Source organism: Nematolebias whitei, chromosome 5 (genome assembly GCF_014905685.2).
Source record: "Nematolebias whitei isolate Nwh7 chromosome 5, NemWhi1, whole genome shotgun sequence".
Classification (NCBI taxonomy): Eukaryota; Metazoa; Chordata; class Actinopteri; order Cyprinodontiformes; family Rivulidae; genus Nematolebias; species Nematolebias whitei.
The window spans coordinates 35,313,156-35,331,242 of NC_056502.1; the positions used below are offsets into that span (position 1 = coordinate 35,313,156).

Below are 18,087 nucleotides of genomic sequence, written 5' to 3' on the forward strand. Positions count from 1 at the left end.
GGGGGGGGGGGGGTTCAGTAGACGGGGCGCTCTGTTCAGTAGACGGGGCGCCCCGCTTGTATAATGGTAGGGGAAACACTGCAGAAGGAGGATCATGGAGATGTGGTTGCCTGCCTGGGAGGGGTTGACGAGGGAGAGGACAGCCCCCAGAAACCATCTTGGCTCCAGCAAACTGGTTGGTCCACTTAAGGAGTTTACCGCTTAGTGGGGAAACAATTTTCTGGAACTCCTCAGGCTGATGAACACCTCCGGATAGAAGGTGAAATGTCTCTATAAAAAAGAAACTGTCCAGATGACCCGACTGAGAATTATTGGATTTGGTACCTGGATGATTATGAACTTTGTTATCATGGAGACGGCCGCCATGACAGGCTGGAGTCTGAAAGGGGGCCAGGAACTGAACCACAGCAGCAACACACAAAACTCCAGAAGTGCACACACAGTCATGCTCATAGTGTGGGTGTACAATGCAGGCGCAAAAAACAACAACAAAACAAACACAACACGAACAAAAAAGGAGCGAGTCCAAGTGGAGCTTCCGTCAGTGCGGCCATACAGCGGCGCAGGACGCCATGTGTTTTGTCCACATTTTAGGCGTGGTTAGAACAAAACTTATTTTTTTAATGCCATTTTGTTTAATTGCTTTTTTTAATATAAATGGTGTTCATCCTGATGCTACATTTGTCTCTCTCTCCCGAGATACTTGAACTCCTCCACTTGTGTCAGCATCTCATGCCCAACCCAGCCTCCCTTTTCCGACTGAGGACAATAGCCTCAATTTGGAGGTGCTGATCCTCATCCAGCCACTTCACACTGCTGGAACCACTACACTGAGATCTCAAGATCACGGTGCAATGACGCCAACAGGATCACATCATCCGCAAATAGCAGAGACAAAGTCCCGAGGTCACCAAACCAAATTCCTTCCACCTTCTGGCTGCACAAAGAAATTTTGTCCATAAAAAAAGTTAGACTGAAAAAAGACAATTTTAAAAAAAAAAGAAAAAATTTAAAAAATGAAAATTTACTTTTCTGATAACCTCTTTCAAAACATTTCCATGATGCAAATAATATAATGGATAAACATCTTGTACCTAGCATTGCTGCATAAGTAGAAGTTTTAAGTGATAAAAGCTAAACCTGTTATCCCCATCACCCATCTCCATGCAACAAAGCGTACCAAGAATTCAACTTGTTCATTAAAATCAAATCAATATGGAAATAGAATTATTCACAGCTAAAACAAACAAGAAAGCCAAGAAACATTAATTTAAAAAAACTGAAACAAGTAATAAGTGTGTAGATTTTAAAGACAGCTGCCAAACATCTTATAAAACCACTAATATTTACATTTGTTTGCAAATGACTTCCAGTTTCTTTTTTAATTCAAGGCTAAAACGTGTAGAACTTTTTTCATTAGCATACTTTCTCAACTACAATACTTATTAAAGCTTATTTTAAGCAATTACATTGTCAGCAGGAGTTGTAATCTCCAACGGCTGCTAAACACCCACATCTCCAAAATTTGCTGGAAACTATAATTGTGAGCTGTTCTTGGTGCTTTGCAGATGGGCCTTTTGGGGCAATCTGAATATCCCTAATATTACCCAGTTCCTCTCAAGGGGAAACGTGAACATTATAAAAAAGGTCCAAATAATTCCGGTCAAATTACGCAGTTCTTAATGAACTTCAAAAGATGTGCGGATGTTTTTACAGGCCAGTGCTCAGGCCTTAACTGTAATTATGAAAACAAACCATATTAATGATATCATTTATCATTTCCACACTTTGGCCGTGAGAGGCCTGCCACAAGGTTCTTGTCTATACTGGACAAAAGGAAAACTCGTGATCTACTAAACAAAATGTAAGCTTTTCCATACACAAATCAGATTTTTCCTGTTCTTTTTAAAACCCCTTTGGGCCATCACACAAATTACATGAGAGGTTCAGGGTGAAAAGTCATAGCCCATCTGTTGCATGAATCTATGCCAGACTTGGTCTATGCAGTCAGAATACGATTAAAATTGTATGCATATCAATATAATAACTGCCAAAGAGGTATATATTTTCTACCAGATTAAAGGTTAATAAACATTATTAATGATTATTAGATATAGATTTACACCTAGAAGATTATTGGGAGAAAGGGCTTCATTTCCTTGGCTTTAGAACACAGTAGTCAGCCTTCTGTCTCCCATATTGGAGAGAAGTGTGGTGATTCATTTAAATACCACATGTTAGACTTCTCCTGTAAGTCTGGCTTTACTCCAAATTATGTCTCCTGGGTTTACATACCACTGAATAATTTGTTCAAATGTCATTTGCAATTGCCCCAAAACGTTCTCTTCACGAGAAGCCTTTTAGAAAACATCTGTAACAAATAGTTGTTTTGAGACTACATCAGTGCTGGTACTGGTATATGACCTTAAGCTGTGTATAAAGCACACAAAACAAGTTTAAATATCCACTGAACTAGAAACCTGATCCCATGAGCAGTAGCCACCTGGATGGTATGATATTTACCATTAGTTCTGGGCAGCTCGAGCTCATGTGTTCCAAATCTTTTTGCTGCAGTCTATATAATTAGCTGTAATTGACTTCCCTTGAAATGTGTTTCTTCTGGGACATCTGGCCTTGAAACTTCAGCCTTCCCTTATAAGGCCCAGCGTGGAATTACACTTTCTAATTTTGCTAACTGCATGGGTGGCAATCACAGCACTAGGTAAATATGCAAATTGTAACACCTAGGTAGTAAAAAAAAATATTTTTAAAAGACTTTTCTGACAATTTTCAAAACAAATTTTCTGCATATTATTTGATGCATAAACGGTGACACATTTGTAACTGAACTACATTTAAATCACTGCCCTTTTTACAATTCAAACATGAGGAAATGGCTGCTCAGTTATGATAAAAATCATAATCACAATCGTTTTTGTCAATAATGTACCGTATTTTCCTCCGTACACGTTGCACCGCCGTATAAGTCGCATCAGTCCAAATATACCATATTGCCAAAAGAATTCGCTCACCTGCCTTGACTCACATGAGCTTAAGTAACATCCCATTCCTAATCCATAGGGTTCAATATGACGTTGATCCGCCGTTTGCAGCTAGAACAGCTTCAACTCTTCTGGGAAGGTGTCCATAAGGTTCAGGAGTGTGTTTATGGGGATTTTTGACCATTCTTCCAGAAGTGCATTTGTGAGGTCACATACTGATGTTGGATGAGAAGGCCTGGCTCTCAGTCTCCGCTCTAATTCATCCCAAATATGTTCCATCAGGTTCAGGTCAGGACTCTGTGCAGGCCAGTCAAGTTCATCCACACCAGACTCTGCCATCCATCTCTTTATGGACGTTGCTTTGTGCACTGGTGCACAGTCATGTTGGAAGAGGAAGGGGCCAGATCCAAACTGTTCCCACAAAGTTGGGAACATGGAATTGTCCAAAATGTCTTGGTATGCTGGAACAGTCAAGAGTTCCTTTCACTGGAACTAAGGGGCCAAGCCCAGCTCCTGAAGAACAACCCCACACCTTAATCCCCCCTCCACCAAACTTTACACTTGGCACAATGCAGTCAGACAAGTTCCGTTCTCCTGGCAACCACCAAACCTAGACTCATCCATCAGACTGCCAGATGGAGAAGCACGATTCGTCACTACAGAGAACGCGCCTCCACTGCTCTAGAGTCCAGTGGCGGCGTGCTTTACACCACTTCATCTGACACTTTGCATTGCACTTGGTGTTGTATGGCTTGGATGCAGCTGCTCGACCATGGAAACCCAGTCCATGAAGCTCTCTGCGCACTGTTCTTGAGCTAATCTGAAGGCCACATGAAGTTTGTAGGTCTGTAGTGATTGACTCTGCAGAAAGTTGGCAACCTCTTTGCACTATGCGCTTCAGCATCCCCTGACCCCGCTCCGTCAGTTTACGTGGCCTACAACTTGGTGGCTGAGTTGCTGTCATTCCCAAACACTTCCATTTTCTTATAACACAGCTGACAGTTGACTGGAACATTTAGGAGCGAGGACATTTCACGACTGGATTTGTTGCATAGGTGCATCCTATCAGTTCCACGCTGGAATTCACTGAGCTCCCGAGAGCGACCCATTCTTTCACAAATGTTTGTAAAAACAGTCTGCATGCCAAGGTGCTTCATTTTATACACCTGTGGCCATGGAAGTGACTGGAACACCTGATTCCAATAATTTGGATGGGTGAGCAAATACTTTTGGCAATATAATGTATGTCTAATAAAGTGGAAGAAAAAACATGTCACTTTGCCGTATACATCGCATCTATTATGCGTCATCACTGACGCGTTGCGTTTGTTATGATTCACTGCTGACAACCTGGAAACGTGGGCCGGTGTTGAGCCAAATATCGATTGGCTGCCAAATGGCGGCCGTGGGAGTGTGCACAGGAGGACTTTAACAAGAATTTAACAAGACTAACACAAACAATTTGTTTGCTTGACATTATAGCAAAGGTGTGTCTCAGTTGAACTTTTACTTAATAAATGCACTTCAGTGGTCAAATTAGCAGCATTTCACCAGGGCGGCGCAGCAAAATGAAGCTGATTTGATGGTTGCTCAAGGCATGATCCCAGAGCTGGACAAAAGTGGCAGGCTATGGCAAGCCGATTGTGTCATTGATAGCCACTTTTACCTATTACATGATACAACAGCATGCCATACTATTCGAATGCCATTTAGTGGCTGAAAATGGTAGTGTTCAATATTTTCAATGTCATAATGAATGAAAACGGTAATATCTCAGCCAAAAATTGGCTTATAAATATGGGAAAAATTAATATACATCGCTTCGGTTTATAAGTCACAGGGCATGTAAATTATGCAAAAACTGCAACTTATAGGCCAGCTAATATGGTCATCGCATATTTTTAAAACTTTATTCATCTATAATTCAATTGTTGGGAGACTGACAAAATGAAGATTCAATGCAATCTGCTGGCTTCCGTAGATAGACAACTTTATTACTTTTTATGAATGTTTCATTTCAGTGCCCTGAGACAACTTCTGTTGTGACTTGGTGTTATATAAACTGAATTTAAATGTTGCTTTCATTGCACCTCAAAAAATGAACCGTCTTAAAAAGGTTTTTAAAAATCTCTTTACACTGAAAATGCCAAACTGAATGTATTCATTCAAATGTAGACTACTTCCAAAATAATTGGGAAAAAAAAGTGTTTTTCTGTATTAGTCACTAAAATATATTTCTCCTTAGATTTAATTTATTTTAAATTTCATGTTAGGATGTTGACATTTTTTTCATATCATCCATCCATCATCTTCGCCCACTTCTTCCTTTTCGGGTCATGGGCGTCACTGATGCCCATATTCAGCAATCACTGTGCGAGAGGCGGGGGACACCCTGGACAAGTCTCCAGTCCATCACAGGGACACAGAGACAAAAAAACCATTCATTTTCTCACTCACACCTAGGGACAGGTTAGAGTTACCAATCAGACCAACATGCATGTTTTTGGTCTGTGGGAGGAAACTGGAGTACCCAGAGAAAACCCCACGCATGCACGGAGATGGGGCTGGGCAATATGGACCAAAATAAAATATCTCAATATTTAAGATAAATCGTAGTATACGATATACATCTTAATATTTTTTCTTTCCATAAAGTATTAACAAAAATATATTTCTGAGTCGACACTTTGACCCAGTTGTCACACAGGCACATTTATTAACTGTTGTGAATGTACAAAATAAATGTCTAAAGAATAAAGTATTTATTTGCTAATTTTAAAAATTGTTTTGTGTTTAAATTTATTTACATATATAAAAGTACAAGTTGTGCTTGTGCTAACAAAAATATATTTCTGAGTCAAAGCTTTAAGCCAGTTGTCACACAGGAACCTTTAGTAAACAGCTGTAATTGTACAAAATAAAATATCTAAAAAATAAATTTACATATATTAAATAGTTTATTTTTTAGATATTTATTTACATACATTAAATAATCCTCTTCAGCTGGGGGCAGCTGTGGCTGAGACTAGAGCAGTCGACCTCCACTACAAGAGTTGGGGGTTCGATTCCACCAGCAGTCACATGCCGAAGTGCCCCTGGGCAAGAGAATGAACCCCTCAATGCCTCTGATGTGCGTCCCATCAGTGTATGAATGTGATAAAGCTCTGATTGTTCTTTTGTGGATGAGGACACAGATTGTGTTGTAAAGAGCTTTGTGTGTCTTGATCAGTTAAAGGTGATACAAGTACAGTCCATTCAGCTGTGCCACCTTCACGTCATTCGTAAGCGTGCGAACTGCAGCTGCAGGTCCGACAGACTTCAGCCTGTGCGCCCGTGCGTGCATGTGTGTTTGTGGAGGCGGGGCACAGTAACAAACGCAGGAGCTTCAAGAGACAAAATATTGCTTTAAACAAACATATGATGTGTAAAAACTAAAGTTTTTTGAAAAAATTCATTAAGCATGAGTGACAGAAGAGTGGTTCGCATGAGTGACAGAAGAGTGGTTCACACTCGTGTGAACTTTTACATTTTTGCAGCATTATGTCAGAGATATCACTAGTTAAAAACACTCGTCACAATGTGATCTGAAAAAAAAAAAAACATTCAGTATTATAATGGAGAAACAGGAGTGATCTGGTTGCACTCTCCCATCTGAGTAGTTGCATTCGGGCCTAAAAAAAAAAAAAAAAAAAAAACAGTCTCGGACCGGCCCAAACCCGTATCATTTTTTCCGAGCCCGACCCGATCAATTAACTGATTACAGGCCCGAACCCAATAAAACAAAATACTTTTTTAAATGAAGCCTTTACTGCTTTGTAAGCAAATCAGTTTGACATGATTTAAAAATGTATTTCAGAGAAAGGAAGGCATAAGACTTCTTGTTTATTAACAAGTCAGAGGATTATTATATATTATATAGATATTATACAGTAGTTATTAATAGTCGGCGGACGCGTGCGGCTGATGATCCAAATTGGGTCATCAGCCGCGCGCGTCCACCGACCCAGCGGCTGAGTAAGCTTCAGGTGGGTCGCTGGCAGTCATCCATCGGGATGGTTTTTTAACCTCTTTCAAACCAGCAGCGAATGTCTGCTGACGCAGCGGCTGAGTCTAGTTGGACTTGGATGGATCACTGGCAGTGGTCCAGCTGAAGCTCAACTGAGCTTTGTTTACCTCTTTCAACTGGCCTTATAATTACAATCAAACCAGAATAATATAAAGGGACTTCAGTCATTGCCAAGTTCATAACAAAATATTTGTAACATATTTGTATTATTCTAATACTTTGATCAAATAAAATTAAAAAGCTAGGATACTTCAAAACCTCAAATATGTGAAAACTTTCTTACAGTAACAAATTATAAACCTTTCTGGGATCAAATTTTAAAATGCCTTTTAAAAAAAATATGCAAAAACTTGGTATGAATATACAGTGGCAAAATAAAAAAAGAACATTTAAACAACATAAAAATAATTTCATGTTAATCTAAAAGAGCCTTCTTCTGGTCCAACACCAACCTGGGATCCATCTCTTAGCTTAAAGATGCACTCCATTGTGTTGATGGTGATCACAACAGGCTCGGAGCCCAGCTTGGTCCAGGGTACATGGATTCGTAGCTCATGAATATGACCACTCATGAATGTGAAGGGCAGCTTCAACTCCTGTACAATGACAATAAGGATGGAAAAAATTTTGATTAAAACTGGACCTGGAAGAAATTACATCTGCAGTGTAAACCGCGTCGAACGTGATCATCCAACCATTTCTGTTTTTCCTGTACTTTCAAGAGTGTTCTGAAGGTTCAGGTTTCCTCTATCAATGAACTTTCTAATTCTAACTTTATGGTAAGCTGGAATGTAAGGATTAATTACTAATGAACAAAATTTAAATTGGCAACTTCTCAAGGAAGTTCTATCAAAAAAAGCCACAGTATTGATGACAAAATGTGATTATTATGATCAAGAACTAAAATTATATAAAACTTGACCCCCGTGACCCAAAATGGAAGAAGTGGGTCAAAGATAATGGATGGATAGATGAAATGAAACTTAAGTAGGTTTAAAAACAAATTATAAATCATAGGAAATGCTCAGATGGCAGGGAGCAGAGGCAACTAAACACCCCATATTTAAATAGTCTACATTAAATACTAAAAACAAACTCACTGTAATTTATCCATAGTCATTTAAAAGGTTTCCAATGAGAATGTTCATCAAGAACCTGTTACAATGGTTTTGAATCACTCTGAAAACTAGTATTTAAACCATGAACTGCTCTGTGCATGGACAGTAAATGGTATATGGACTGTACTTATATTAGCACTTTTCTATCTTATGAAGACACTCAAAGCTCTTTACAGCAAAATCTGTGCCTCATTTACCCATCATGCACCACTCTACTAGATCTATACAAAGAATAATCAGAGCTTTAGAACATTCATACACTGATGGGACACACATCAGAGGCAATGAAGGGTTCAGTGTCTTGCCCAGGGACACTTCAGCATGTGACTGCTGGTGGAATCGAACCCCCAACTCTTGTATTGGAGGACGGCTGCTCTAACCACTCAGCCGCCTCAACGTAGAACCAAAAATACAACCATCTGCCCGACAGCCGACGCTTGGCTCAGACTAGGCCATGCCTGAGGAGAATGATACCTAAAGTGCAGTGGTTCTCAAAATAAAATATACACCAAAATGCAGGAAATCCCATCTACTTTATTCAACATTTTCTGGGGGAGGACCCCAGAGACAGTGATTTACAGTGATTTCAGAGATGTATAAACACTCACAGTCAACAAACACTCAAAGATGTCACATCGGTGAATCAGTCGTTTTAAAAGTTTTAAATAAATAAATAAAATATTCATTTATTTATTTTTATACATTGTATATTTTAATTATGTTTGTTAGAATATTGTGTAATGTGGCATGTGATAATACTCATCCCAGTTTTTTCACCTGAAAAGCCTTTATTTAAAAAAATATTTTTTAGTTTTTCAAACGGTGTACTATTACTGTAGTACAGCAACAAACATATTAGTACATTCAAGTACTAAGAACAATATGTCTGCATGTGTGATTTAAGCCATAATGGTAAGCAGATGCATGTGACTGATAATATTTGTAGTAGTAAAAAGCTTTAACAGTAGTAAAAAGTACTCATTATTCCTATGTCTTCCTCCTAACAGAACAGGATAAAACATGAACATGCCAGAACTGAAACATGTCTCTTAATACCCGCTACCATGTCTTGGTTTAATCTAAAAGAATGATTCAGCAAAACAGACATTTAACATTCAGTACCTGTTCCAGTACATCCAGCTTCAGGTCCAGCTTGCTGAGCACGACATCCCCTCCCCATAGAGAAAGCTGCAGGTCTGATGGCTTCAGGTTCTTAATGTATTTGTTCACGTAGCTCATCAAGAGCGGTGTGACATACGACTCCAACATCTTCTCTCTGTTGTAAACACAAGTCAGACATTGAACAACACACTACAATGTCAATTCATGATGTGCATTTCGTACAATATCGTTTTGAAGCCCATGGTAAAGAGGAGACATTTGTCACAAAAGAAAGTCTAACTTGACAAGTTAAACAACAGAAGCTGAAGCGTAATTAAGGCTATGCTCTATCCAGGTGTGTAACTTCTACATCAGTAGTCTGTGACAGCTCACAGCTTTCTGGGAGTGATAATTAAAGACATTGAAAACACCTTATACATCTCTCTCAATCACATACTGTCAAAAATATCAATGAATTTAGTCAGGTATTGTTTTCTCATGAAATTATCATACTACACTCTCATTCTCTGTCAGTGTCAACTAATTACCCTACTAGATCATTTTATTTCTAAAATAACAAGTGCATTTAATGACATTGTTAAAGTTCGGATAAAAACAGTTTCTGGAAAATGGAAGGCACTGTGGAGGAGTGGCCCACAGGTCATACTACTGAACAAAAATATAAAAACACTTTGGTTTTTGCTCCCATTTTTCATGAGCTGAACTCAAATAACTGAGACCTTTTATAAAAGGCCTTTTTCTCTCAAATATTATGTGTTAGGAAGCATTTCTCCATTGCTGAAATGATCCATCCACCTCCCAGGTGTGGACTATCAAGATGCTGATTAGACAACATGATTGTTGCACAGATGTGCCTTAGGCTGGCCACATGCAAACTGTTCACTACTGTGGATAAACTCACGAATACCTGTACACAAATATCAACCCCACCCCCATGAATTTAATTCTACTAAACCATGTAATGATTTTGTTCTCTTTCTTAGTGAAAAAATCAAAAGGATCAGGCATGCTATCATTCCTCCAACGCCCCAGCTGAAGGTTTCTCAATTATTATTCAGAACTAGTTTGACAAAGAAAACCCTTTTTTAACCTATAAACCGATTTGATCTCAAAGAAATGGTTTCATCTCTTAAGTTTTTCAACTAACAAAAGTTTTTAACAGTTAATACCTTGACATCTTTCAGTCTGGATTTAGGCCATTTCACTGTCCAGAGACTGCCCTCATGATGGTTTTGAATGACATCAATCTTATGAATCTGGATGTATCTTATCAATGTTATTACAAACTGCCCAGACCTCTCAGATCAGCAAAACACAGGATTATTAGTTGTTTCACAAATCAGAATCAACCGTGGTGAAACTTTTAGTTTTTATGCCCCTCACATATGAAACAACCTGTCTGAAGAGCTCAGGCTTGAGTCTGATCTGATCACATTTCAATCTAAATTAAACATTGTTTTCTATTGCTTTTAACTAATTGATTTTAACTGTTTAGTACTGCTTTAAAAAAAATATTATTGTAGATTTCTGAACGTTGTATCCTGGTGTGTGTGTATAGATAGTTTTGTCTTTTTCCTGTGAACTTGTTTTTATTCTGTAAAGCACCTTGAGTCCTGGTGTGAAATGTGCTATACAAATAAAGTTGCCTTAGTGTTTACACACTATGACCACTGAGGTATTTAGGCCAAATTTAAGAAATTAATGACCTCGATTAATGTTTTATACTAGTCCCAAGAATGTGTTTTTAGAAACAAACCAAATCATACGATTGATGGGAATGTACGCTTATTTACATTATGTTTATACTCGAAAGAAGAACACATTTTGCTCTCAGGTTTTCGGTGAATAAGTTCATTAGCAGTTGTTAGTGCTTAGCTTTAGTTAGCCTGCTAGCTAATGTGGCTTCACTTTTAAAGAAGGGCACGTGTTAACGGGTAAATAACTGCGTTAAATAAATCGGTGGGAGTGTAAAGAAAACTGTAGTTCTGCGTAATAAATTTCACAAACTCAAGAACGCTTAGCGAGAGAGGCTAACTCGAGTGACTGTCAATAAGCAAGCCCAGTAGCCTAGCAAAGAAGCTAAACTAGAGCTAGGAAGTCCCGCAAAATCAAGTGCATAGATCGTTAATGAAACAAAGCTTTTCTTACTTGATTCTCGCTATTATCCAGCGTCTGTTTATTTAATTTGACGTTTAATGAAACGTCTTTATCTTGTTAGCGACATCTCTGTACAACGTCATCTGTAAACACCAACGCGGCTTCCGTAAGAATACTGTTGCCTTCGCGGCTGTAGGAAAAATGGCTTTCGCAACTCAGATCGCAGACGGACTCAACGGAGCCAAGCAAAACTGTGGAAATCTTTGCGTAGATGATTTGTTTAGCCCCAGATTATGCAATGCTTTTCAAAGGGTTTAATGGGTGATTCATCCTTTTGTTTTTTTCGTTTTGTTTTGTTTTTATAAAGATAAGTACTTGGAAATGTTAGTATTCTTGAGCATGAAAAAGGTAGAAAGCACAGTTTGGGACTTTTGTCTTACGCGTTTTGTGGCCGTTGAAGCGTTCCAATTGCATCACGTTAGAAATTTCCTCTAAACAACAACAAAACAACAACAAACAAAAACAGTTTCATCGCAACTAATGTTTTGTTTTTGTTTTTTTTCCTGTAATGCCAGAATTACTGCGAATGTCATTGAAAGAGTATGGTCAAATTTACTTTGCATTTAGATTAAGGTGATTTTTAATATAATAATAAAACGTGCAAAATTAGGGGCTGTCTGAAAAGTTCCAATTAACATCAAAAGGGACAATGATACTGAGCTAAACCGTCCTTTTGAATAAGAGTCACGTGCCATAAACACATACTTTAATTTAATATCCGTCATTATATTTAGGCACTGCATGAGGCTACCGGATATTTTAGTAAACAGTTTTAGGCTGCGTTTAAGCCTGTGACAAAATATCCACTTGGATGAGTCATGTCAAATGTTTTCCTCAATATTAATTTCCTGTAATTGGAAAGAAAAATGTTGCTTGACTTGTTTTTGAGGATAATATAATACTAGACTGAATTCATGCTGAAGTGAAAATTAAATCAAAGAAGATTAGAAAAAAAAAACATCTTAAATCATAAAGGTGATATTTATTTATTTACCAAAGTTTTCCTTCCTTCCTTCCTTCCTTTCTTCCTTTCTTTTTCTTTCTTTCTTTCTTCCTTCCTTTCTTTCTTTCTTTTTAATCAAGTGAACACGCAGATTTGTCAGTGTCAGGTCATGCACAAGAAGTGAAGGTGCAGAGCAGAGGAGCCCACTGTCCAACCTGTCCCTGTCCAAAATGTCCCTGTCCAACCTGTCCCTGTCCAACCTGTCCCTGTCCTGCTGTGAACATATTCACTGCTGTTAGACTTCCAGATTGTTTTAGCTTAACCAGTTCAGGACATGCATTTATTATTACAGCAGAGTCTGAGTTTTACTCACAAATAATAATAATAATTATTAATATTATTATACTGATGATGATGATGATGATGATTCCACACAATATTAGTTTTTTAAAGCCAGCTATAAACATTATTTTCTGTTGTTCTTGGGAATATTTTTTTCATGTTCCTGAACAAAGATTTGCAGCTGAAAACATGCACTGTTCTGAGAAAAGAAAAAAGAAAAACCTCATTTTATTTAAAATTATTATTAGTTGCAACATATCATTCATTAATTCAAGTAATTGCAAATTAACTTCTTCACTCATTTTTATTTAGTTATTTAGGCTATTTTATTTAATGGATACATTTATCAAATCACTGTCACAAACAGGTTTTAAACAACTCCATCCCAATGTAACATTGTCAGAGTATTATTATTATTATTTTATTATTGTTGTTGTTGGTGTTGTGGATGTTGTTGTAAATCTTTATCAATAATGCTGTTTCCGTTTACTGAAAATTGTTTGCATTCAAAAATTTTGTTTGTATTAAAAAAAAAATTTTTTATTATAGTGTGTTTTTTAATATAATTTTTCAGTATCACAGTTGTGTCTGAAATTCTGCATGTTAGGGTGTTTATGTTATTTTATTTTATGTTGTCTTCCCATGTGGAAATAAGAGACTCATCCTCAGCAGCATCAAGCCTTTTCTCACACCTCCTCTTCAACACCATGTATTTTCTGTCAAACTGTGATGTTTGCAAGCTTTTTCAAAAATATATATTAGCTACCAGTTTAATGTAAATTTTATAATCAGGTAAAAAAAAAATAATAATAAAGATTGGTGCATTAAAGATTTTGCTGCTGAAACAAAACAACAACGGGCCTGAAGGCCACGAAACACAAAACCACAGAACTTATTTTTAAAGAACTTGGTATCCTCAGCTCTTCCTGTTCCAGCCCGCAGCTCCGATGGTCAAAGTTTAGTTGGAGGAAATCCACACTTGCATGTAAAACATCACCTGAAGCCTTCAGCAGTTCCTCTTAAACCCACATTATCATTTCAAATTAACATCTCCACGAGAAATAATGTCCAACAGTTCAAACGGTCTATGTGTAATAAAGTTAGCGACAGAGAAACTGTCTTCATTAGAGTCAGTGAGGCCCAGATGTGACAGAACATCTGTTCATTTCTATTAAAATGCTTCAGAGCAGGTGGCTCCTTCTGCTCTGAGTCAATAATCAGAGGTGCACCGGGCAGATAAAGGTGCTGCGAATATCATCAGCCTCTGATGTGGAAGAGAGTAACTTATAACAAATTTAGTCTTAATTATTTCTGCTCATATTCACAATCTGAAGTGCTCAAACAGCTAAAACCTCCTTTAAGAGCTTCAGCTGATCTTCGGATGGTGCACAGACAAGAACTTGTTGGATGCAAACGTTGGTTCTAGGCCCAAACACATCAAATAAAAACAGCACAAGAGCGCGTGCGTCCTGGAAATATTTATTTCTACAATACAATTTAACATACTTTAAACATAACTTTTTTTCTCACAACTTTAACATTTCAAAATCAGGAAAACAACAATAAAAACAACATTTTGTACATTTTATTTACATGTGGATAGGAAGCTGCTGCCAGTAAACGTGTGCTCGTGTGAAAAGTGTCTCTGACGGACAACAAGTCGTTGCTTTGTCTTTCTGGGATTTGTCCGTTTTTTTCTTTCTTTCATTCATTATTATTATTATTATTATTATTCTGTCAGTCTGTCCAGGCTAGTAGTCCTGATGCGGGCTGTGCGTCAAACTGTGCCGTCGCAAGTCACAGTTGCGCCGAAACACCTTTCCGCAGCGGCCACAGCTGTAGGGCTTGATGTCTGTATGGGTGAGAAGGTGAGTTTTCAGGTTACTTCTTTGATTAAAGGTTCTTCCGCATGTGGGGCATTTGTGGGGAGACTCCTGTTTAGATTTAAAGCAAGCACAGGATTATTCCCTTTAATTGTATAGAAGAATACCTGCTCTCAGCTCTAATTCACTGACTTCCACAGTAGCTTCTCTAATATTTCTGGGGTTTGGCCTTTTTATTTTAACTGGTGTGTCCCCATGCATGCAGCAGCCACATCACATGATCAGTTTCCGTTATTTATCTGGAGCTTACCTGCATGTGTAAGGTTTTATGGACAGCCAGAGTTCGAGACTGACAGAATCCCTTCCCACATTCTTGGCATTTGAAAGGCTTTTCCTTGGAGTGGATGTATCTGGGAAACAGAAACCACACGTCATCAGCACGGATTTACTCACAGGTGTCTCATGCCTCACACTTAACTCTCCTAAAGTTTAAACAGTCCACAAGATTTATTTAAACATCTTTAGCGCCCTCACAGCTTTAGGAGCAGGTCTGTGCATCTGCTAAATAAAGTAGATTTAGGAGCTAAGAGCTCATTCAGGAGACATGTTTCAAAAGGGAACACGTGTTTTTATCTGAAAACACGGCGCAAAGTGCGCGCGGCTCGGGTTTACCTGTGGTCTCTGAGGTGGTCCTGTCTTCTGAAGGCCTTGTGGCAAATGTCACAGGTGTAAGGCCGCTCGTCCGTGTGGGTCCTCTCGTGAATGAGGAGGTTGTAAGACTTGGTGAAGTGTCTGCCGCAGAACTTGCAAATAAATTCCTTTTTCGTCTTGGACGGCAGTCTGCCGCGCGTGGGCTTCCGCTCGGGCGACAGCTTGCTCAGCTCGGAGATGCTCCCCCCAAGTCCCGAGGCCAACTTGGCCAGATGGGCAGCTTTCGGAGGGTCCTCCTGTGTGGCGGCGAGGGCCAGGTTGGCAAAGTCAAACCTGGGTCTGTCCTTGTGCAGCGCGGGGACGCCGTGCGTCACGGCGGCCTGCTTCGGGTGGAAGAGCTGCGCCGCGGCCGTGAAGGGCAACGCCGGGAAGGGGATTCTGGGGTCCACCAGGCCCTGGGCGGCCGCCGTGATCGTCGACCTCAGTCCCTGCATGTGCGGATAGCCAAGAGTCCAGTGGTTCATGTGCATGGTTTGCACCGCGCTGAGGCCGTACAGCCCCTGCAGCTGGTCCGCGGGGAACGTGTTGAGGGCCTGCAGGAAGGAGTAGTTGGTGAGCTGCAGGGCTGGGTGCAGGGGGATCGGAGCGTGCAGGGCTTTGCTCCCCATGTCGGCTCAGACTTCTGCTGGAGAACACAGAAAGTGTGAGACAAGAAGAGTTACAAGCAAGTTTACAGCAATTCTGCGGTAAATGTGGCCTGCAGGAAAACCGCATGCGCTCACATATTTAATTAAACCACCAGGACACAAGTTAGAACAATAGTTTAATTTAAAACTAATAATTAAGACAAATTAGTGTTAATTTATTGTTTGAGCAATGAGCCTGTCAGTAAACTGAGCAGCCTGTAATGTGTGGCCTTCATGCGTAAAACCGTGTTTGGAACAAATATTTGAAATCCAAAGTGTGGCTCGGTGAAACGCGCCTCGGCGCAACATTTCAGTGAAGAAATTAGTCGTGCAAATTATAATTCCATTAGGTGGGTGCAAGAAGGGCTCATCTGGCACGGATTAACGCTGCGTGAGATTGTGCTTTGAAATCCCACGGACCGAACCTCAGACAGGATCACGGTTCTGATTTAAAACAAGAGCCTCCAAACAAGCGTCAAATCTTTATTAACTCAGAATATAAACCGGATTTAAAAACACCAATTCTGTGATGATGATCACAAAAACCAAGCCTTAATAATGTTTGCAACTATATTTATTGCAGCTGATGTTTTGCTGTGAGGGTCATTTTTGGATTTGTTTAAATTTAGCCCCCAGTTTGTGAACATTTCCAGTGAAACTCTGAGCGGACAGTGCGGCTGGATCATGCGGGACACGAGGAGAGCTGCGGGGGCTGGCACGACTCGGTTGTTGCGGCTTTTACCACTTATGTTCTCCCACTTTCAAAAGTCCAAGTTTAGTCTCGACCTGACCCTTAGATAAATAAATTTAATTTTAAAATAATACCAGGAAAAAAAAAAGGCTTTTAGTTCTTATCAGTGGCTGTTATCTGATAAATATTATTATAAGAAGTGTTTTGAAAAGCTGGGGGGGGGGGGGGGGGGGGGAGATCAAAGTTTTGCGCACACTTGGAGAGGGTTCGGAACATGTTGGAGCTGGTTCCTGTCAGCCCACTGGTTTTCCTGGACCTCAGATCCACTGGACTTTGCCTTCCCTGTCACATGCGATGGGGTTAAATATAATTTCGCGCAGGTGCAGCATAAATCACCGCGAGGGCACTTGCTGTTCTTTGCCATCCTCCAGCTTGTTCTTCCCTCACCTTTGGACTTCATTTCCATTTTTGCAGCCCCCCCTCCCTCCCCCCAGTGTCTTTTTTTAAATCCTTTCCTTTCTGGGGAGGTGCAGATGGTTTAAAATGTTCCCGAGCTGTGTATGTCTTGACAAAACACAACATTTATCATGTATGATGTCCCACCATGAGTCTGGTTGTCATTAAAAAAAAAAAATCTTGACTTGTGCGCTTTTTTTTTTTTTCTGCTTTAACTTTAATTTGTTTGTAAAACAACAAAAGTTGAGCTTTTAGGTTAAAAAAAAAAAAGTTGAAAGAGGTGAGTCTGCCCCCCCGCAGAGGACTGACATGCGCCCTGCCAAACAATCTTACCCCAGTAAGACGCTGCCAAGGCTCCTGGTGCGTCAGTAATCCACAGTAACTACACGCGCGACGAGCTCCAACACAGCGTCGCTAAAAGCTTCCCAACATCCAGTCCGTGGAGGTCTCATGTAGCCATGCAGCCGCTCTGTGCGCGCGCAGATGTGACGGGCACGGGAAAAGTTGCGGCGAGAGGCGCGGAGCTTTGGAGGAGAGCGTGCAGCGCGAGGAGCAGAGTGGGAGTCCCGTCCGGAGCTGGGGCTGCAAGTGTGCGGCTCTTCACTTTTTAGGGCTCACGGAGTGTGGAGCTTCAGCCCGCCCCCTCCGGCACGCCTCCACCCCCCCACCCCTCCTGCTCCATCATTAACTCCACTGTTCCTCTCTGTTTATTTGTGTTTGGATAGCAACTGAGGCTGCAGAGCTCGGTGCAGAGGAGCGTTCAGCTCAACCTGCGCGCGTCCCTCACGACACCCCCGCAGCGGCCGGCCAGCAGCACGCGCACCTTCAGCTGGAAGCGCGCGGCGGGGGAAACCCTGAGCGGGGGGTTTTCCTCCAACTCCACGCTTTTCAAAACCTACTTTAGGATTCTTGAACAGCAGACAAGATTTTTCTTCAACCCCCCCACACAACCCCCGCACACACACACACACACACACACACACACACACACACACACACACACTTCTTGAAACCATAGAGCCCAAATGGA

At 40.2% G+C, this 18,087-nt stretch overlaps 1 protein-coding gene across 3 annotated transcripts; it reads right to left on the minus strand.

Moving 5' to 3' along the window:
* Positions 1–14,219: 14,219 nt before the first annotated feature.
* Positions 14,220–17,547, minus strand: osr2 (odd-skipped related transciption factor 2). Of its 3 annotated transcripts, none has more exons than XM_037677130.1 (4): positions 17,391–17,547; positions 15,246–15,906; positions 14,884–14,983; positions 14,220–14,602 (listed from the first exon to the last, which is right to left on the minus strand). In XM_037677130.1, exons 2-4 carry the CDS (start codon positions 15,890–15,892, stop codon positions 14,528–14,530), a joined length of 822 nt encoding a protein of 273 aa, XP_037533058.1. In that variant the 5' UTR covers positions 15,893–15,906; positions 17,391–17,547; the 3' UTR covers positions 14,220–14,527. The 3 variants fall into 3 exon arrangements, with proteins under 3 accessions (XP_037533058.1, XP_037533056.1, XP_037533057.1); XM_037677128.1 differs by having other exon boundaries at positions 14,220–14,684; XM_037677129.1 differs by having other exon boundaries at positions 14,220–14,684; positions 15,246–15,909; positions 17,391–17,403.
* Between the last annotated feature and the right edge of the window lie 540 nt (positions 17,548–18,087).

Bases quoted from the DNA above. Each gene is read 5' to 3' on its own strand.
- osr2 (XM_037677128.1), bottom strand. From the start codon at position 15,892: ATGGGGAGCAAAGCCCTGCACGCTCCGATCCCCCTGCACCCAGCCCTG. The intron at 14,984-15,245 runs GTAAACCCGAGC...TCTGTTTCCCAG, and splicing joins GACCACCTCAGAGACCACAG to ATACATCCACTCCAAGGAAA. The intron at 14,685-14,883 runs GTAAGCTCCAGA...AAATCTAAACAG, and splicing joins ATAAAACCTTACACATGCAG to GAGTCTCCCCACAAATGCCC.